General features: G+C 37.4%; 1 protein-coding gene across 2 annotated transcripts in view; it reads right to left on the bottom strand.

Moving 5' to 3' along the window:
- Nucleotides 1-21044, bottom strand: part of RPGRIP1L (RPGRIP1 like) — a 128784-nt gene that overhangs the window by 7470 nt on the left and 100270 nt on the right. Inside the window, exons 24-25 of one of the 2 annotated variants that reach the window (XM_039502930.1) lie at nt 15543-15726; nt 9177-9261 (exon numbers count right to left, since the gene is read on the bottom strand). In XM_039502930.1, coding sequence (XP_039358864.1) covers nt 9177-9261; nt 15543-15726 — 269 coding nt within the window. The remainder of the gene's footprint in view (nt 1-9176; nt 9262-15542; nt 15727-21044) is intronic. The other variant, XM_039502931.1, reaches the window with a different exon arrangement.

The following is a 21044-nucleotide window of genomic DNA, read 5'->3' as shown; positions in this document are numbered from 1 at the left end:
TTTCTGTGGTTTAGTAGGCTAATCTGCAGTACTACCAATGAGTTAGCAGCAACCAGTCGGCATTTCCAGGCAGGGTCCACTACCTCCTAACAGGGTAGGCAAAGACTTTGCCACCTTATCAAAGGTATCACTGAGAAATATTTTGTAAAAATTCCAAGGGAACAGAGGATAAAGGAATTTTAAACAGAATTTCTTTAAACAAGGAGTACTCCATATACAGGACTACCATTGGCAGCAAGAGGAAATTAATACATTATTATTATTAATTATTGTTCCAAGACCCAACTCCACAGTGCTAAGCACTATACACACCTATGAGAAAAAGATAGTTCTTGCCCCAAAGAGCTTACATTCTGCATACAAGACAAGAGACAACAGGTAGAGACAACTTACAGACAAGGGTTTTTAGGGTGTGAGGGTAGTGGGAAGAGAAAAAGGTAACAATGAGACAATTATTGTAAGTGTAATGGACTGTGATCAATGGGTGTCAGCTACTTAACCACTGTTGAGTGATTTGAAGACTTCATGGCAGAGGTGGATTTCAATTACAACACAGAATACAAAGTGTACAGTGCTCATTTCGTATTATTTTTTATTACAAACATTTGCACTGTAAAATGATAAACAAAAGAAATAGTATTTTTCAATTCACCTCAGACAAGTGCTGTAAGTGCAATCTCTTTATCATAAAAGTGCAACTTACAAATGTAGTTTACTGGTTACAGAACTGCACTCAAAAACAAAACCATGTAAAACTTTAGAGCCTACAAGTCCACTCAGTCCTCCTACTTCTTCAGCCAATTGCTAAGACAAACAAGTTTGTTTACATTTAAGGGAGATAATGCTGCACACTTCTTAATTACAATGTCACCAGAAAGTGAGAACAGGTATTCGAATGGCACTGTTGTAGCTGGCGTTGCAAGATATTTACATGCCAGATACACTAAAGATTCATATGCCTCTTCATGATTTGGCCATCATTCCAGAGGACATGCTTCCATGCTGATGAAGCTTGTTAAAAAAGTAATGCGTTAATTAAATTTATGACTGAACTCCTTGGGGGAGAATAGTGTGTCTCCTACTGTTTTACCCACATTCTGCCATATATTTCATGTTATAGTAGTCTCGGATGATGACCCACCACATGTTGTTCGTTTTAAGAACACTTTCACTGCAAATTTGACAAAACACAAAGAAGATACCAATGTGAAATTTCTAAAGATAGCTATAGCACTGGACCCAAGATGTAAGAATCTGAAGTGCCTTCCAAAATCTGAGAGGGAGGAGGTGCAGAGTATGCTTTCAGAAGTCTTAAAAAAGCAACACTTTAATGTGGAAACTACAGAACCTGAACCACCAAAAAAGAACATCAACCTTCTGTTGGTGGCATCTGAGTAAGACAATGAAAATGAAATGCGTCGGTCAGCTCTGAATCGTTATCGAGCAGAACACATCTGCCAATCTGCCCTGGAGGAAAATTCCTTCCTGACCCCAACTATGGCGATCAGTTAAACCCTGAGCATGTGGGCAAGACTCACCAGCCAGCACCCAAGAAAGAATTCTCTGTAGTAACTCAGATCCCATCCCATCTAACATCCCATCACAGGCCATTGGGCATACTTACCTGCTAATAATCAAAGATGAATTAATTGCCAAAATTAGGCTATCCTATCATACCATCCCCTCCATAAACTTACCAAGCTTAGTCTTGAAGCCAGATACGTCTTTTGCCCCCACTACTCCCTTTGGAAGGCTGTTCCAGAACTTCACTCCTCTAATGGTTAGAAACCTTTGTCTAATTTCAAGTCTAAACTTCCTACTGTCCAGTTTATATCCATTTGTTCTTGTGTCCACATTGGTACTAAGCTTAAATAATTCCTCTGCCTCCCTGATATTTATCCCTCTGATATATTTATAAAGAGCAATCATATCCCCCCTCAGCCTTCTTTTGGTTAGGCTAAACAAGCCAAGCTCTTTGAGTCTCCTTTCATAAAGACAGGTTTTTCATTCCTCAGATCATCCTAGTAGCCCTTCTCTGTACCTGTTCAAGTTTGAATTCATCCTTCTTAAACATGGGAGACCAGAACTGCACACAATATTCCAGATGAGGTCTCACCAGTGCTTTGTATAACGGTACTAACACCTCCTTATTTTTACTGGAAATACCTCGCCTGATGCATCCCAAGACCGCATTAGCTTTTTTAACGGCCATATCACATTGGCGGCTCATAGTCATCCTGTGATCAACCAATACTCCGAGGTCCTTCTCCTCCTCTGTTACTTCCAACTGATGTGTCCCCAATTTATAACCAAAATTCTTGTTATTAATCCCTAAATCCATGACCTTGTGCTTTTCACTATTAAATTTCATCCTATTACTATTATTCCAGTTTACAAGGTCATCCAGATCTTCCTGTATGATATCTCAGTTCTTCTCTGTATTAGCAATACCTCCCAGCTTTGTGTCATCTGCAAACTTTATTAGCACATTCCCACTTTTTGTGCCAAGGTCAGTAATAAAAAGATTAAATAAGATTGGTCCAAAACGATCCCTGAGGAACTCCACCAGTACCCTCCTTCCAGCCTGACAGTTCACCTTTCAGTATGACCTGTTGTAGTCTTCCCTTTAACTAGTTCCTTATCTATCTTTCAATTTTCATATTGATCCCCATCCTTTCCAATTTAGCTAATAATTCCCCATGCGGAACCGTATCAAATGCCTTACTGAAATTGAGGTAAATTAGATCCACTGTGTTTCCTTTGTTTAAAAAATCTGTTACCTTCTCAAAGAAGGAGATTAGGTTTGGCATGATCTACCTTTTGTAAAACCTTGTTGTATTTGTCCCAATTACCATTGACCTCAATGTCCTTAACTACTTTCTCCTTCAAAATATTTTCGAAGACCTTGCATATTACCGATGTCAAACTAACAGGCCTATAGTTACTCGGATCACTTTTTTTCCCCCTTTCTTAAAAATAGGAACTATGTTAGCAATTCTCCAGTCGTACGGTACAACCCCTGAGTTTACTGATTCACTAAAAAATCTTGCTAATGGGCTTGAAATTTCATGTACCAGTTCCTTTAATATTCTTGGATGAAGATTATCTGGGCCCCCTGATTTAATCCCATTAAACTGTTCGAGTTTGGCTTCTACCTCAGATGTGGTAATATCTACCTCCATATCCACATTCCCATTTGTCATCCTACCATTATCCTTAAGCTCCTCATTAGCCTCATTAAAGACTGAGGCAAAGTATTTGTTTAGATATTGGGCTATGTCTAGATTATCCTTAACCTCCACTCCATCCTCAGTGTTTAGCAGTCCCACTTCTTCTTTCTTTGTTTTCTTATTTATATGGCTATAGAACCTTTTACTATTAGGTTTAATTCCCTTTGCAAGGTCCAACTCTACATGGCTTTTGGCCTTTCTCACTTTATCCCTACATGTTCTGACTTCAATAAGGTAACTTTCCTTGCTGATCCCTCCCATATTCCACTCCTTGTAGGCTTTCTGCTTTTTCTTAATCACCGCTCTGAGATGCTTGCTCATCCACCTTGGTCTACAACTCCCGCCTATGAATTTTTTCCCCTTTCTTGGAATGCAGGCTTCTGATAGTTTCTGCAACTTTGACTTGAAATAATTCCAGGCCTCCTCCGCCTTTAGATCCATAAGTTCTTCAGTCCAATCCACTTCCCTAACTAATTTCCTTAATTCTTTAAAGTTAGCTCTTTTGAAATCAAAACCCTAGTCCCAGATCTCTTTTTGTTTATCCTTCCATCTAGTTTGAACTAAATTAGCTCATGATCGCTCGAACCAAGGTTGTCCCCTACAACCATTTCTTCTATGAGGTCCTCACTACTCACCAAACCAAATCTAAAATGGCATCCCCTGTTGTTGGTTCGTCAACTACTTGGTGAAGGAATCCATCAGCTATCACATCCAGGAAAATCTGAGCCCTATTATTATTACTAGCACTTGTCCTCCAGTCTATATCTGGGAAGTTAAAATCTCCCATGATCACACAATTCCCATTAGTGTTTACTTCATTAAAAACATTAAAGAGGTCTCTATCCATATCCAAATCGGATCCTGGTGGTCTGTAGCACACCCCAAGCACTATCTCAGGGGAGGCTCTAGTAGCTTTCTTTCCCAATGTGATTTCTGCCCAGACCGACTCTGTCTTATCCATTCCATCACTTCTTATTTCTTTACAATCTACCTCATCATTGATATACAGTGCTTCTCCACCACCTTTGTCTTTATTTCTGTCTTTCCTAAACAGCACATTGCCTTCAATACCTGTACTCTAGTCATGACTACTATTCCACCATGTTTCTGTTATCCCTATAATATCTGGTTTAACTTCCTGCACCAGTAGCTCTAGTTCCTCCATTTTGTTACCTAGGCTCCTCCCCTTAGTGTACAAACATCTTTAATTTTTGCCGTTTGGCTTCACTGACATTCTTTACCTGTGACTTTAGGCACAAACATTCTACCACCAGTATCACCTATTAGACTGGTATCTACACTACCTTTCCTCCTTATGTCCATTCTCATACCCACGGCTGTATCCTTTCTTACTTCGTTTTCTTCCCTCTCAATGTTAAATTCCGGTGTGGAGATTACCTGGACATCTCTCAACCATCTCCCCCAAATTCCTAGTTTAAAGCTCTCTTAATCAGTTGTGCCAGCCTCCACCCTAGAAGTCTATTTCCCTCCTTACTCAGGTGAAGTCCATCCTGAGAGAACAGTCCTCTATCCATGAATGCTTCCCAGTGGTCATACATCCCAAAGCCCTCCTTATAGCACCACTGCCTGGGTGATCAAGAGATCGCCATAATCTTATCACACCTTTGTTGTCCTTCTCTAGAAACAGGCAGAATCCCACTGAAGATCACCTGAGCCTCGATTACCTTAAGCATCTTCCCCAGCCTGGCATAGTCTCCCTTGATACATTCCAGTGAGAATCTAGCTGTATCATTTGTTCCCACATGAAGGACAATCAGTGGATTCTTTCCCGCTCCCATTAGGATCCTTTTCAGCCTCAGGTCCACATCCTGTATCTTAGCACCCGGCAGACAGCACACCCTTCTGTTCTCTGGATCAGTTCTAGTTACAGGCCTGTCTATTCTTCTCAGTAAGGAGTCCCCAATCACGTAGACCTGCCTTTTCCTGGTGATGTTCCGATTCTCCGGTCTATTCCCTGTTCCCTCTGGCTGCAAGTCCTTTCTATTTCTATTGTCCCTTTTAATCCTCCGCAACCCATCCCGTATCCTGTTGGGGCTCATATTTGGTGTTATCATCTCCATTGACTCTTCCCCACTTCCTGTAGGAATAGCTGCTCTTCTTTTCTTCCTTGCCCTCTCACCTTCAGTGACCACCTGCGGTGCCCCTTCTTCATTTTCCAACTCCACAAACCTGTTCCTGAGCTCTATTTCTCTTTCACTAGCCCGTCTTTTCCTATGCCTGGTTCTTAGTCACATGCTTCCACTGTCCACTTTCCTCACCCAGCAGTCTCCCCTTAGAATTCTTTGGTCCTTCAGCCTCCTCATGTCTTTGCTCCATCATCTGCTTGAACTCCCTTCTAAACTCAACCAGAGTTTCCACCTGAATCTCCAATCCTCAGATCTTTTCTTCCATCAGCTCTATCAGGCGGCACTTCATGCAGACAAAACTCTTATCAGGTCCCCCCTCCAAAATCATGTACATACCGCAGCTTCCACATCCAGTCATCTTCATTGTGTCTTCCACTGCTGCCTCTGTATCGGTCATAGCCTTCCCACAAACCAAACCACTACCACCCACAGCAAAACAAACCCCCAACAGGCACCAGAACACCAGCAGACCACCACTCACTCCCTTCACTAGCCTGTCTATTCCTCTGCCTAGCTCTCTTAGTCTTCCCCGCAAACTCCCACTGAAACTCCCCTGTTCACAGCTCTATTTGCTGGCTCCTGTGCCACTGCAGCTGTCTATGCCGCTGCCTGACTGGCTGGCTACCTTTGGGGGAAATGGGGAAAATGCAGGAGACTTGAGTCTTCTGACTGAGTTCTATGGTGTAATGACGAAGTCTTTTCCTGATAAAAAATGAAGAGTTTTCTGAAGATAGTGGAGCCTCATAAGAAGGAAAATTGTGTGGTACTCCACAATTGCTAACCTAAATGCGATTCCAGGAATGGCCCCATGTCCTCAGATTACCTATTGCTCATATGTTAAATACAGTAAAGCATTCTATTTACCTGCATATTTTCTTATTGGTTGGTAAGTATCAACTGGCATACGCTGAATGCCAAACATCACTGCAGTTTCTGACAATAAAACCATTTATTTAAGTATAGAACCAAAATGAACCTCAAGAACGAAGTTTTCTACATGAAGAAGTGGAACATTAGGAAAAATGGAGAACACTTGAGTTAATTTGAAAACATTATTTTCTAATGAACAGCCAGAAAAATCCACTTTTGAATATATGAACTGCCATTTTAAATTGCATTTGTTTACCTGTAAATATAGACTGGCAAAGGAACATGAAGATACAATGTGAAATTTATTATTTTCAGTAGCACTGTAATCATTGCCATGATTATAAGATTTGGTCACATCACAAAAGTTTGGCTTTGCAGCTTATTACCAAATATGTTATATTAAAATCTATGAAAATATCAATGTTAATGGGATTTAATCCCTGTATTTATATCGTAGATGTGACTTTAGAGAGTACTTTAACTTTTAAAGTGATCCAGAAGATCAAACACCAATGGCAACAGCATTTGGCTTCCAATACCGTAGAACCTGAGTTACGAACAACAGAGTTACAAACTGACTGGTCAACCACATACTTGGAACCAGAAGTACACAATCAGGCAGCAGCAGAGACTAAACAAACAAACCAACCCACAGTACAGTACTGTGTTAAATCTAAACTACTAAAATAATAAAGGGAAAGTTTTAAAAGGAAGACACACTGTTCTTTAAGAAAATGATAATGGATGAGAGTGGAGATATGCTATTTATCAGACTAATTTAACATGTAAGCATATCTTTACCAGGAATGTGTGTGCATCTTCTCATGAAGACCTAAGGATTTCTGAATTTCTTTCCATCTCTCAAAGGGCTTTCATTACTGTGATTTTTCTCCCAGAAGAGCAAAACTGGATGTATCTACCATCTTGGCCATATATTTATGGAGGTTCTAATATAGCACCCCATCACCGTAGTATTTAAGTGTCCTTACAATGTCACTTCATCACTGTTGCATGTGATAGGGTAAGATTTGAAAAGCTGCACAAGGTGATCTCTCCCCACCAAAACCAGAATCTGTACTCCCATCATAGAACTGGATTTATAATAACTCCAAAATGTTTGCCCTGACCAAATTGTGCATCCAATTTTGACTAATATTTATATCCATAATCATTTGATTTCCTGAATTTTAAAGCATTACTTTAGTTCCTGTTTTAGCTAAAAAAGCCCAGATGTTATTACATAAGGCCCTGTGATAGCAAACATGTTGAGGAAGCAGCTAAGCCAGTTTTAAAATGAGCAAGGTCCAAAACCAATGGCATTTGGGGAGGATCATGCCATGGGTTTCCTCTCCTAGCGGTCCCATTGTTGGAACAGGACAGGAGACTAGACTAGTAGCAAGCCTCTTGTCCTCATGTTGAGTCAGTGCAGAATTCATATATCTCCATAGTCCAGGGCTCCCAAACTATGATAAATGTCCCACCAACACAAAATAAATGTAAGTGAAAGCGAGCACAAAAAGAAGGGTTTTTTGTTATGGTGAGAATGCCATTGCTATTTCTACTTCCTTTCGTTATTCATAGTGGCTATGAGCTGTTCTGCAAGATTGCTCAGATACTGCTTGGCAAATGTCTGAAATGAACATAATTATTGTATTTGGCCTACATGAAATAGTTATTTACCTCACTGAATGTACCCTTGGTTAAAAAAAAAAAAAAAAAAAGACTTTTCAGTGCTGTAGGATTCTCTGGTATACTGTGTTCTCCAACTTGCTAATTTACATGATAAAACTGAAGTCCTCTGCTTATTTGTTGAAATGAAAAATTATTTGTATTTTGGAAGGTCAAAGTGCTTTTGATGTGATAGTACCATGCTCTTATGGGATCTGCTTTCTGTCTGATTTAATTAAAAATTGTCTTCTGGCCAAGGGATGGAATTCAATTTTAAAGTTAAATGGAAGGAAGAGAGACAGCTATCTTATTACTAAACTCTGCCCTTACATGTCACTGGGTATTTGTGAATGTGTAAATAATTAAATGACCCCAAACACAATTAGCAAGTATTCCACTATCCTGTAAATGGCATGGATCTTCACATCAATAGGTCCTCTAAATTTGTGATGGCTGGCCTCCGAAAGAAAACAGTATAAGTATTGTTGAGTTTTTTGTTTGTTTTTAGTAAAAACAAATAATATGTATGCTATCATCCAAAGAAGTTTGGACCTGAACAAACATAGTAAATTACAGTTAGCGCTGGTACAATTAATTTACGCTCAAACTTTGTCATTTATGTAGCTAACAGCAGTCTGCTACATAAACTTATACACAGCTTTAGACTAAATACAGGACTCAAGGACATCCTGTGGATTTCCTACACTCCCTAGAATACTTGGAGATCAGCAAGCAATGAATATATTATCTTAATTCATAAATGCACTTTTAAATCTGTCACAGATATAACATTGATAATATTCATTTACTTAACTTTCCCAGAACATTGTGTGCTGAACAAAATGTGACACAATGGAAATTGTTTTTACGAACAGTGAGAGAGGGTTGCATCGTTTCAAGGCACATGAAAAACCACTCAGTGAGGGACAGGCATGTCACCACATCAAAGTTTAGGTGGCTGACAAGCCAGTGTGACACATGCAGTTCATGTCACTGGAAGGCATATCACATGCCATAAAATGTAAAATACTATAGTAGAGCCCCAGCTCTGCTTTATACTGCAGTCAACTATAATATGCAGTTATAATATATAACATGGGAAGTTAAATCAATCTTAAGCTATCCTGAGTTGGTGCTAAGTTCTAACAACTTCTCATAGATATTTCTTCAACAAGAAATTGTTACAAGGTATGCCATGTCACAGACTGTATGCATGTATTTACAAAGACTTCGTCTGGTGTGTTTCACCACCAATACTTACCTGCCAGTATTCAACTCTGATTCTTCAAGTACAGACTTTAGGAATTCTCTCCTTGCATGGTTATTCACCTTATCCACGTGAATCACTGGAAAGCAAACCAAAACCCCCAAATGAATATGATAATTCGTTATAAACTAAAATTAGAATAATATTGTTTTTGGTATTTAGAGAAAAAAAGCTGAGAAAAAAACAAGTTTCCTTCTTCAGTGCTTCCTAAGAAATGCAACAATGAAAGCTAGAATTAAATCTAAACAGTCATGTGATCTAATGTCATGTCACCGCCACCTTTATGTGCACAATGTCAGAAAAGATAGAAGCAGCATCTAAGTGTGTCACATGGCTGTCATTTTCTCTTAATAGCACTGGCAGTCATGACTGTAAAAGCCAGTGGTCTTTATTGCTTTGTATATGAGAGGATTTACTGCATTTTCTTTCACCCAAGAAGCTAGTGATAATGATAATGTATGGCAGAATGCTTGTCCCTTCTGACAGCCTCGGTAATGTAATCCTCCTCTCCTGCCACAACACGCAATAAGAGAGGCATCTAGACCAGTGGATTGAGGAAATCCACAGCCTGATGTTTATTTAAAAAAAAAAAAGCTATATTTCTTCAGTTTAAAAACACACCCATCACTTAAATTTTTTGTACCACTAAAGTGACTGACAGTAAAAATCCCACTAGATAAAACCATGATGAGAAAATTAGAAAAAGGGTTTTAGAAAACTCCATATGTAGGTTTCTGGCATGGACTTCCTTCACTGGAAAGGGGGCTCTTTCTTAGGACACAGTAACAGTCTACAAGAATTAGAAGGGTTTAAGAAGGAAGAGAGAGGAGAAATTATTTAGATTCACTGCATGAAGGTGAAAATAGGAGTAAAGAAATTAAATTAAGAAAGATTTCAGGTTGAGAAACTTCCTGAAAAGATGTATTTAAGCGGAACAGGCTTCCAAAGGAAATGGTGTAAACCCCATCAGATAGGGACAATTTAAACCCAACAATTTCAAGCAGTGAAAATCATATTGTAGGGAACACACCTCCATTGACTTCCAGGGGTCAGGCTGGCTGGGAACTCCTAAATCTGTTCCATCTCTATGTATATGACAGATATTGTGTCTATTATGTTTTTCCTTTTTTTCCCATTCCATTCACATGAACAGTCCTAGTTCCCCTGCTGAACTCATGATTGCAGGACTCACCACTCCATTATTTCCCAATGGGGGGTGTTCTTGGAAGATCATGTGAAGGAGATGTGAACAGAGAAATGGCTTTCCTCCTTTTCCTATTTAAGGAATCTCTTCCTTACTCTCCCTCCACCACTAAGAAATCCCGCTTTACCCTCTCTCCCATCACACCATATTAAATACACACAGGAATACCCCTTCCTCTCTCCATCTCACATTAAGATTTCTCATTCCTCACCTCGTGCTAACAGGAGTCTCTACACTTTACACACTCTTGGGTGCCTGATTTCTACCCCTTCTACTCCACATGGTATGAGTAACAAACATTTACTTCAATGGGAATTATGCATCCTACTGGGGAATAGAGAGAATTGGGATCCAGAAGTTCAAATAGTTCTATGGAGGCTCAATCTAATTCCTCACAGATGGGCTTCTCAAATCTTTATGAAGAGAAAAATTGCTACAAAGAGCATGCTTTACAGAGTCCTGGGCTCTCCAGTGTTCCCAGTTAATTGTATGAACATGATCAGTGGAGCTGGGATTAATCCAAATCCATTTCCTGATCCCCACCTCTCCAGCAGGAGCAAAGAAACAAGCATCCTTATTAGTAGGAGTTACTTCCAGGTAACAGCCAACAGCATTGAGATCTGGAATCTTCCTGCAATCACATCATTTTTGAATCCTCTGGTTAAATGAAAGCAAAGGATCAATAATCTATAGGAGTCACCACAGTTTGTCAGACCCCTAAATCCTCTCAGTCCTCCATCTTCAGCATCTCTGCCTACTTATACTGGCAGTTAGCAAAATCAGTTATCATTGCCATCTGGTATTCCTCTGGGTGTGTCGATGCCTTCCCACATGTGCTATTTGCACAGCTGAAAACTCCAGGGACCACTGAAGGAACTGATGTGGAGGCAGCAGGCAGACAGGTGGACAACCAAACAACTTCAAAGCAGTCGCCACATCACCAGTGACTTTCCGCCCTGGCTGAAGTTTCCTAAATCTACTAATTCTAAATCTGAAACTATTCTATAATAATGAAAATCTATATTCAAAGCTGAACAGTCTGAATTCATTTCTCACCCATGGAGAATCTAGCATGTACAGGGTGTATCTTATGAAACCCAGGCAAGCCTGGGGGGAGGATGACTAACAATAGTGATGAGAAACTTTGGTTTTTAGATTCAGTGGTGAATAACTGCTTTCAAATACTCAAAACTCAGGATTACAACACTGCTCCAAAACATACAGTATCTCATATTTGTGTCCAATAGTTGGAGGACTATCTAACACTAACTAATGGCAGTTTGTATCCAGAATGATAATTTTCAATTTGTTCCAAAGTAACCCTAAAAACAAAGATTTTGAAACTCCTGTACCTCATTAAAGATTACTGGTATGGTGCATTCCAAGACAGCCACCATAATATCAGTACAGAAGATTGTGTTTAAGTTCTTTAATACTTGCTGGGACTGCTCTAAGAAGAGGTATTTACTGTAAATGCTGAAACAGGGGTCCCATCACAATTATGAGGAATCAGTGCCTCATCTAGTGTTGGTGTGTAGTTCATCTCTTTGAATTATATAATCAAGAGTGCTTTCCAATATTAGGGCTAATATTGCCTTAATGTTGTTACAGAATTTTACCAAGGAACCCATCTTCCTTTAGAGTTCAGCCCCTTCATTAATTTATTTTGAAACCAAAATGTATCCCACCATTAACCAGGAAATCAGAAGTTCTGTATCCTCTTCATCTACTAATGTAACTCCATTTTGTCCACATAATCAACTCTTCACTCCTCAGAGACAAAGGCTTCTGATCTGTATAAGTCTCATAAAAACTTTGGAAGATTTCATTAATCTTTTCCATTCTATTGTCAATTCCCTGGAAGGTTTATATAAAGCAAAGATAACATTCTTCAGACCTGCTATCATTTATCTTATTTCCTTACCACATTCTTGCCTTCTCAGCATTCTCATAGCAATATTTTCCATCCCTATGAAATATAAATGCTGTTTCCTTGTTATCAGTGTTTGTCAACTAAACTTGATCTTTTGTATTGTCCTGAAAATAAATTTTAGGTGAATTTAAGAGTCAAATCTCAATGTACCTACTTATTCCAGGTCGAACAAAATGTGGCCTTTACCTGGATCCTCAAAATGTTCCCCATATTTTTCAGACTGTATGAAATAAAAGCTAGGTTCACTCTGAAATGTGTACTTTGACGTGGCATTCATATAGTTAGCAGACACTAATTTTATTCTAAATGTTTCACCTGTATTGAAAAGTCTATGTGAATAAACTGCTTATTATGGCTCAGATCACCCCCTCGTGTGAAAGAAAAACTGTAGGAAGAAGCCTGAGATGAAGAAGAGGTGATTAAGTTTTACTCTAACTATTGCCTTACCTGGGATGGTTTTGGGGGGCTGTAGAGTTTGGAAGCACTCATGGATTTTTAGGAAAATTTTCTTGCAGAGCCTGTCCCAACGGACAGCTAAACTGTATTACCTCCAACCAAGATATCCATGCCAAAATCCAAGAGATTTGCTTCCCTCCCTGTCCTCTGAGTTCAGCAGAGCTCCATTTATGGGGAGCTACAGAGAATTACCGATAGGAGCACTACCCTGCTTCTGCCTAGAAATGGGGAATTCATTTTGTGGATTGGATCTTCCATGCACTGATCAACTGAGATTATCTAAGATATTATTCTTTTACAAGATTTGTTTTTACTAATTGTAAAGCTAGTCTGCAGCTATCTCATAATGAAATCACAAATGTTAAGGTGGTGATGTAAGTGTTAAATAATTAAAATAACTGTTCCTTATTAACCAACGATTCCAACAGATATTCTATGTCAGCTAAGACATAACAGCATTTAAAAAACAAAAACGTAACAACTGCTTCAGTTATAAATAAAATAATAAAAACTCAATAAGATTTTATTTACCAGAATTAATGATTTTTTAAATTACTTATGGATTTACTATGATTTTTTTCATACAAAGTCTAGAAGACTATTAGCTTGCCTCTAAGCTCAAAGTACATTTCTTTCTCCACGTGTAAATCTCATTTTTATTAAAGAAAATATTCAATTAACCCCAAATATTCTACATACTCAAATCTAATTAGGGATGACTAAGAGATGGAATAAAGCTATAGTAAACACACACACACACACACACAATTCATTACTATTAGATTATTGGCCTCCTCACTGACATTATCAAACAGCAAATTCATTAGGACTTTTCCCTTATATGCAAAGCCAGTATTAAGCAGAAATTAGAGGACCAGTTATCGAAGTAAAACACTAGTGAGAATAAATCAACCATATTGGAAAAGTGCTGCAAATTAGAACATTGTAGCCATTAAGACAAAAAGTATTTCTAAAGAATTATTTGCTAGGATATTCTAAGTTATAAAAACAGTTTTACATTACAACAGCAAATGGAAAAACAGGATTGTGAGATCCCAGGTTTTGATTAGTAAAGTTAAAAACAATTAAAGGTATTATTGCCAACCCCAATCATTCAAAAATCACGTCACAACCAAAAGTCATGATACTGACTTAAAAACCAATGAGATTTTAAAAAATAATAAATTCTGGATTCTGATGTTTGGGCCTTTAGGGTTTAACAATCATAAGCATTAGAAACCTTTAAAAAGTGGGTTTTTTTTAATATGGAGATCTACCAATCTCATAGAACTGGAAGGGACCCTGAAAGGTCATTGAGTCCAGCCCCCTGCCTTCACTAGCAGGACCAAGTACTGATTTTGCCCCAGATCCCTAAGTGGCTCCCTGATGGATTGAACTCACAACACTGGGTTTAGTAGGCCAATGCTCAAACCACTGAGCTATCCCTCCCCTCTCACATAATCACATGACTCCAGACCTGAGGATTTAAGAAAAAACACCCAATATTGACATTCATCAAAAAATTATTAGAAATTGCAGTATTATTAATACAGATTGTCAGTATAGTTTAAGAACTGTCCTACTGCTAATCTTTTTACATATATCACCAAACGATTTATGTTTTTTCCCATCTCTAGATCACCATTGTGATTCAGTTCCTGGCCCCATTGAAGTCAAAGGAAGTTCTGCCATTGATGTCAATGAGGCCAGGATTTCACCCAGTATGTCTATTTCTTTTTTCATTTGCTACCTGATGTTAGTCTAACAGTCCAACTTTACTGAATCAGCACTTCTAAAAATAGTGTAGGCCTCCTATATTAATGGCCCCATTAGTATGCTTTAGGGATTATAGGACATAAGATCACTCATTCTTATACCTGTTAATAAAGGCCATTATATATTGGTTATATACGGATTATATATTTTGGTTTCCAAAAAGAGAGTCATCTAACTTCGATTTGAAGGTATCTCCCCAGTTTGCCAAAACTATCACATCAGTTAACCTGTTCCTATGTACTTTAGTTAGAGAAGACCTCAAGAATTCAAATTTTAGACCACATCACATTTCTGAAGCTTGGATTGAGTAATAATATATTAATAGACTTTTGTAGTTAAATAGAAAAAAATACAGCAAGTACATCAAGTTTCAAGGTTGAGAATGTGAAGTCACTGAGAATTCAAGACTCACAATCAAAATATTAACAGCCTTTACTACAGCAGTAATAACTTCCTGTTTGGCAAAGACTATGCTTAAAACAATGCTGTGTGTTCCAAAGATATAGGCACATCTAATTATATGATTTCTCATTAAACTTGCGTTTGGATGTTGGAATTCTATGTGATTCTATTGATTAATGACTTTCTGAGTGGTTTTGCTTCTTTTGTACTATGATGGTTAAATACTTTGTTTAAAATATGATAAATATAATTTAGTCTCTGGTATTCTATAGGTATTTCCATTTTCAATAAATTAAATTGTTTACATTTTACGAGACACATTCTCAGCTGATGTAAATTGTCATAGCTTCATTGATTTCAAAGCAGCTATGAGAATCTGCACCAGCAGAGATAAACCCCCCTATCTCTCTCTCTTATATGGCATCTGTGCTATTTTCTAAAAGAATATTTAGAAATGGCAGATACAACTGGAATATCTACCAACTTTACTGTAATCAAGAAAGTTAAGGAATCAGAATTTATTAAACATTTTCTATAGGACTGAGTTTAATAGAAGACATGAGGGTGTTCACAAATATATCATACTTACCATTGCTATAATTGTAGTGAACCCACTGTCCACTTTTTGGTTTAGGAAGTGACACTGGTGTCTCTTCCGCAAGGAAACTGTAGAATCTGCATTCTACAAACAGTCGCTGTATTGTGTCATCCATTGCAACTCGGGAATCCGTGAGACTTAGGGATATAATCTCAATCCGAATTTTTTCTATTGACTGTTGAAAAACAAACAAACAATAAACACACCATATTTCTTGTAATGTCAACTTGAACAAACAAACATGTAAGTCACTGGGATGTTTTGTACAGTGGAACATGATTTATTATGACAGAGATATACTGAGGTTCTAATGCCCTGTGTTTGCAGTTAACTGTTTTTGCAATAGACTCCTCATTTGTATTTGAGGTTGAAAATACTTCCAACACAGTAGCAAAGGTGTTGTATATACGTTTATCATCATTTAGTAACCCACTCAAAAAAGTCCCAACAATATTCTGGATCAAACTTTTCCAGCTGGATGACTATCACTATATGCCTACTGAAGATTGCATTGCTATTAAACAAGATCTGATATAAAACGTATGATGTCACATGAAGTAATACAGTACTTACGGGTCATGGAAATTTCACATATTAAACTAACCTAGTCTAGTTAAATTAAATAAATGTTTAAATTGATATTTTGACACTACATTTAAGAACTCTAAATTGGCCTTCAACATAATTTCTTTTTCCTTATATTTTTGTCTTAATTTTGACATTTTTATATTTTATATTTGAAACTGTTGCTTTGTAATTTTTGTAATCTTGGCAGGTTTTTGTGTATGTTTGTTTTGTTTCTTAACTTTCTAATGTACTGTACCCTACTATGGAGAGTTTAGGTGTCAAACATAACAGAGGGGTCACAAACATTTCCTTGAATAACTCTGTAATTTCAAAGAAAGAAAAAACACTGTGATTTTAAAATTAGACTACACAGATGAACATTCAAAGGATGCAATTCTGTTCTTCAAAGAGCAAATAGAACTCCTCACAGTTCACAACTGTCAAGTTTTTCTTAACTTTTTTTTTTTTAAGTTATTTGCATTAAAGACTATTTCTCCTATATGGTGTTTGAAGACTTCTGGTTCTAAATTCAAACAATCTGAAGTAACAATTATAAAATTCAAAAATAAGACATGTTTAGAAGATCAGTTTTCTAGACTTCAGTGTAAGAACAGCAAATTCACCCACATCATGGTGGTTGCTGATGCATTTCAAAGCATATTATATAATTAATCACATTGAAAAGCACGAGTATCCTATTGTAAAAATATTCTTCATAAAGAAAAATTTTCATTGCTGTCAAGCCCCTTCAATATTTGATGAAGTAATTTTACCCCCTCCTTCAAAAGACATTTTCTTTTATTATGTATCCTAAGACACTTTAACTAAAAACCCAAATCTGAATATTTCAATAAGGTTGTTTTATTATTCAGTAGATTCATGGAAATTTTACTAGGATGACAGAGAAAATTCCACACCATTCTGTCTCCACTAATACAGGTACACGGCTTCAGCTGGCAATATTACTAGGATTAGCATAGAATGATGAAATATTTAAAGGAATTTTTTTTCTAAAACCTAATAAATCAAATGACTGCCAAATGTCATTAAAGTGATGGTCTTTGACTTGAATATGCTTTTCATATTCAAATTTGAAAAGAAAGAGATGAAAGCCAAGAAAGGTTACTCAGTTTCAACTAATAACCTCAAGCACTCTACATTCACATGCATAAAAAATGAAATTGGCTCTATTGTCTAATTTTACTTCAGAAACAACTCTTTTCTTTTTGCATTCTACAGATATATTAGCAGATGCATTTAAAGTGATATTATGAGGGGTGCTCCCCCCGAAAAATTATTTAGCAGTTATGTCAAACTAGTTTGTACACATACAATAGTTTATAAGTGAAAATCAAATATACTGTATTATCAAGTCTTTTCACATAAGTTAAAATTTTGTTTGACATACTTAGCATTTGTAATAGTATGCTACAGGAAAAAAACATTTATATTACTTTCTATTTTCAGACAGAGGAGAGGGGAAAATCCACTTATTGATGGCATATTGCTTTCTAATGTTTAAGGTGACAAAATTGTAAGTTGCATTGTTACAAAATTAAAGGAAAAATAAATGAATTGCTCTAGACTTTAAAAAAGAATATTCAGAGTCATGGTTCTATTATTATGAAGCATGCAACATAGTGTATAATAAAGAGAACATACGTTGATTTTTTTTTAAAAGAATTTACATTTGCAAATCAAACTATGCAACTGCTAAAGACTAACAGCTAGTATTGAAGTCATATTTCACTACTAATGCTAAAACCCACACATTTACTATAAATAAAAATAAATGTTACAACTAATATCTGCTATGAATGAAGTTTTAAACTACAGTTTTTGGGACTGGGTTGCAGAAAATTATATATTTATATTTTTCTGTTTCACTAAGTGTTAGATTTTTCTTTATTCTCCACAGCCCACCTACTAGGTTTAATTACAGTGAAAAATAACTAGTTTACCATGACCAATTATTTCCCTTCAAATAATTCTGCTTTGATGGAAATTAAACATTTTGTTGTTGATGTAATAATAAAACAAAATTTAAGAAATGTTTCAATGGATTATGAGTTGTTGCAGTAATGATAGAACAATTTGTGCTACTGATAGACTGTTATTAAACCAATGAAACATCATTTAATATTTCAGGAATTTGGCTTCCATTAATTAGTGTATGGTATTAGTATTAGCATAGTTCAGTTACATGTTGCTTCTAATTGTAAATAGGAGTATTTTTATTATATTTAGATACCTAAGAATGAAACAATATTGTTATCAGTCTGTGATCTATCAAGTCAAGTTTAATGCCTCTCTGGAGAGACCTTTGTAATTTAAGCTGTGTGCTATGCATTGCTGAAAATCCTCCTCAGAGTTCATTTCGACATACATATAGTGTTTGGATACTATTACAGAAATTTATATTATAGTTCCATGGAATAAAGAGACCGGGGCTTCAGTTCTCTTATACTTCAAGGGAAAAAACAAACAAACCAAAATACAGGCTAGATCCTCAGCCTTTGTAAATAAGCATAGCTTCACTGATTTCAGCTAGAAATAGGCTGATGAACTTAGAAGAATCTTTGAATTCCCACAGTGTGCTTTAGGACTGTGTTAGATGCTACTTCTTTTTCAAGAAGATTTATGTAATGTGCTGAATACTCAGATATCAGAAGTTTAGAGTAGTTGCAGTTATTTCTTGGCTTTTTCATTTACTTTTTTTATCTGAGCAAACAGCAAAGGCAAACCTGGAATATGTTTCTACGCACTCTTGGATGGCATCTAAAGCAACTAGTACACTATATTCTGCAGTTTCTTTACAGACTTTACAGGGTGAAATCCTGACCCCAGTGAAATCAATGGGAAAACTCCAAAGGGCCAAGATTTCACCCTCAGAATCAATAGTTTTAGGCAGTAACATGCTTGGATGTTTCTGGCCATTACGGAGTCATTTCTCATTGTCTGTCCATGCCAGAAGGAAGACAGGAAGTCATGGATGTGGTTTAATAAGGGCATAACTTTATTCACTTATAATATCTGGAAGAACCTGGCAACTGGGGGGAGGGATAGCTCAGTGGTTTGAGCATTGGCCTACTAAACCCAGGCTTGTGAGTTCAATCCTTGCGGGGCCCATTTAGGGATCTGATGCAAAAATCTGTCTAGGGATTGGTCCTGCTTTGAGCAGGGGTTTGGACTAGATGACCTCCAGAGGTCCCTTCCAACCCTGATATTCTATGGTATCTACCAATTGTACACTGCATGAAGGAGAGGAGTTTGTTTTCCACTATACAGATATAGAACTCAAAACCCCTTTCCTCAACTCCCTTAAAGGGGGCCAGAAAAAGCAGGGGCAGGGGCTCCCTGATGAGGAAACAGAGGGGCCCCAACCTCCACTTATTTGGCACTCTTACAGGATGCTTCCCTTCAAATAATTTTCCAATCCATTTTATTCAACTATATCCCTTCCATACTAAGTACCTATCTTCCACAAGTTTTATGTATGAAGTTGCAACACTATAACCTAACCCCCTGACTCTACTCCAGACTAGCTATGGCAAAGGCAAAAAACCCGACCACCTCAGCCAATATGGCAGTGAGGGAGTGAGGGGAATAATTCCTTCTCAGCCCCTCAAGGGAAAGGGCACAACATGTCCTTTTGCCAAGTTCATGTCTGGGTGGGTGCTGTCACCCCGATCCTGGTAAAGGAGTGCCTCTACAAGGCTGCACGGGATAGAAATACTTCCTCAGCGCTTCTAGTCAACAGGAAGAGCAATGCAGTGACATTGTCCTAACCTGACCCCCAAATGCTTCCTGCCCAGTACATTTTCCATCTTCGCCCCACCTGCTCTAAGAGAGGCCTTACGGGGCAACACCCTTTTCTTTGGACAAAGACCCACTCACATAAATGTTGCAGTAGGCACTTTTTTTCTTTTTACCAACCAACTTGTATTAATTCTGGTTATTTTAATTCTTCCTTTCATTTTTCTCAGTTTCTTCACTTGCAGCAACTAGTAGCAGACTTGTGAATTTAAATATGTCTGGGGAGTATATATCCAGGGAATATTGATTCAACCTTTCCTTTAAATAGATCATTTTGTGCATTGTTATGCATTTACTACTGTTCACATTCACTGATGACTGAATGAGAAACCACCAGCTAGTAAATTCAGTACCGAAAACTGAAGCCTGAAAAACAAGCTAAGCTAGCCAGCTTTACATAGAACCATATCAGATGTCTTTCCCCTCCTTCCTGAAATTTTAGATTCTAGCAAACCAAGCTTCCCAATAGTTCACAGCTCCATCCACAACCCTCTTTTCCATATGCAATGCCCCTGTTCCCCTTGTTAGCAACATCTCTTTCATCAATTACCTTTTAAAAAGGCAGAATGTTCTATAACTTTCTTATGGCTTCCTAACTGGCCTAACCTTGAAGTTCTCATCACACTTTTTAGTTTTTACATTTTAGAACACAGGCTGAAATTAGTATTTACAATAATAAACTAGAGATTAATGTTTCTAGTAAGAAAACACTTTCAAATAGGTTATATGCATACAAGTACATGTGAGTGACACAAGATCATTAATAAAAACACAATGATAAAACCCAATTAACACTGAAAAAAATAACTGGATTATTTTCTTTAAAAACCTGGGTTTTTCACAGCTCAAAATACAGCTAACACCTGAATAAGCAAAAGTGATTGAAAAGTAAATAAAACAGTGGTTTTTTTCACCTCTCTCTGACACTGTTGCCACAAGAATGCCAGTCTGATTGATTTTATTGATTAGAGATGCATGACAATGGGAACCACGGTTCTGTTAACAAACCAACAGTCTGGATCCAGTAGATACTCACTCAACAGATGACAGCAATAATTCCTTTGACAACCCTGATCCAAATCATGTGATTGAGATAAAAGATAAAAATTC

Source organism: Mauremys reevesii, linkage group 16 (genome assembly GCF_016161935.1).
Source record: "Mauremys reevesii isolate NIE-2019 linkage group 16, ASM1616193v1, whole genome shotgun sequence".
NCBI lineage: Eukaryota > Metazoa > Chordata > Testudines > Geoemydidae > Mauremys > Mauremys reevesii.
This window is presented reverse-complemented; position numbering and strand designations above follow the sequence as displayed.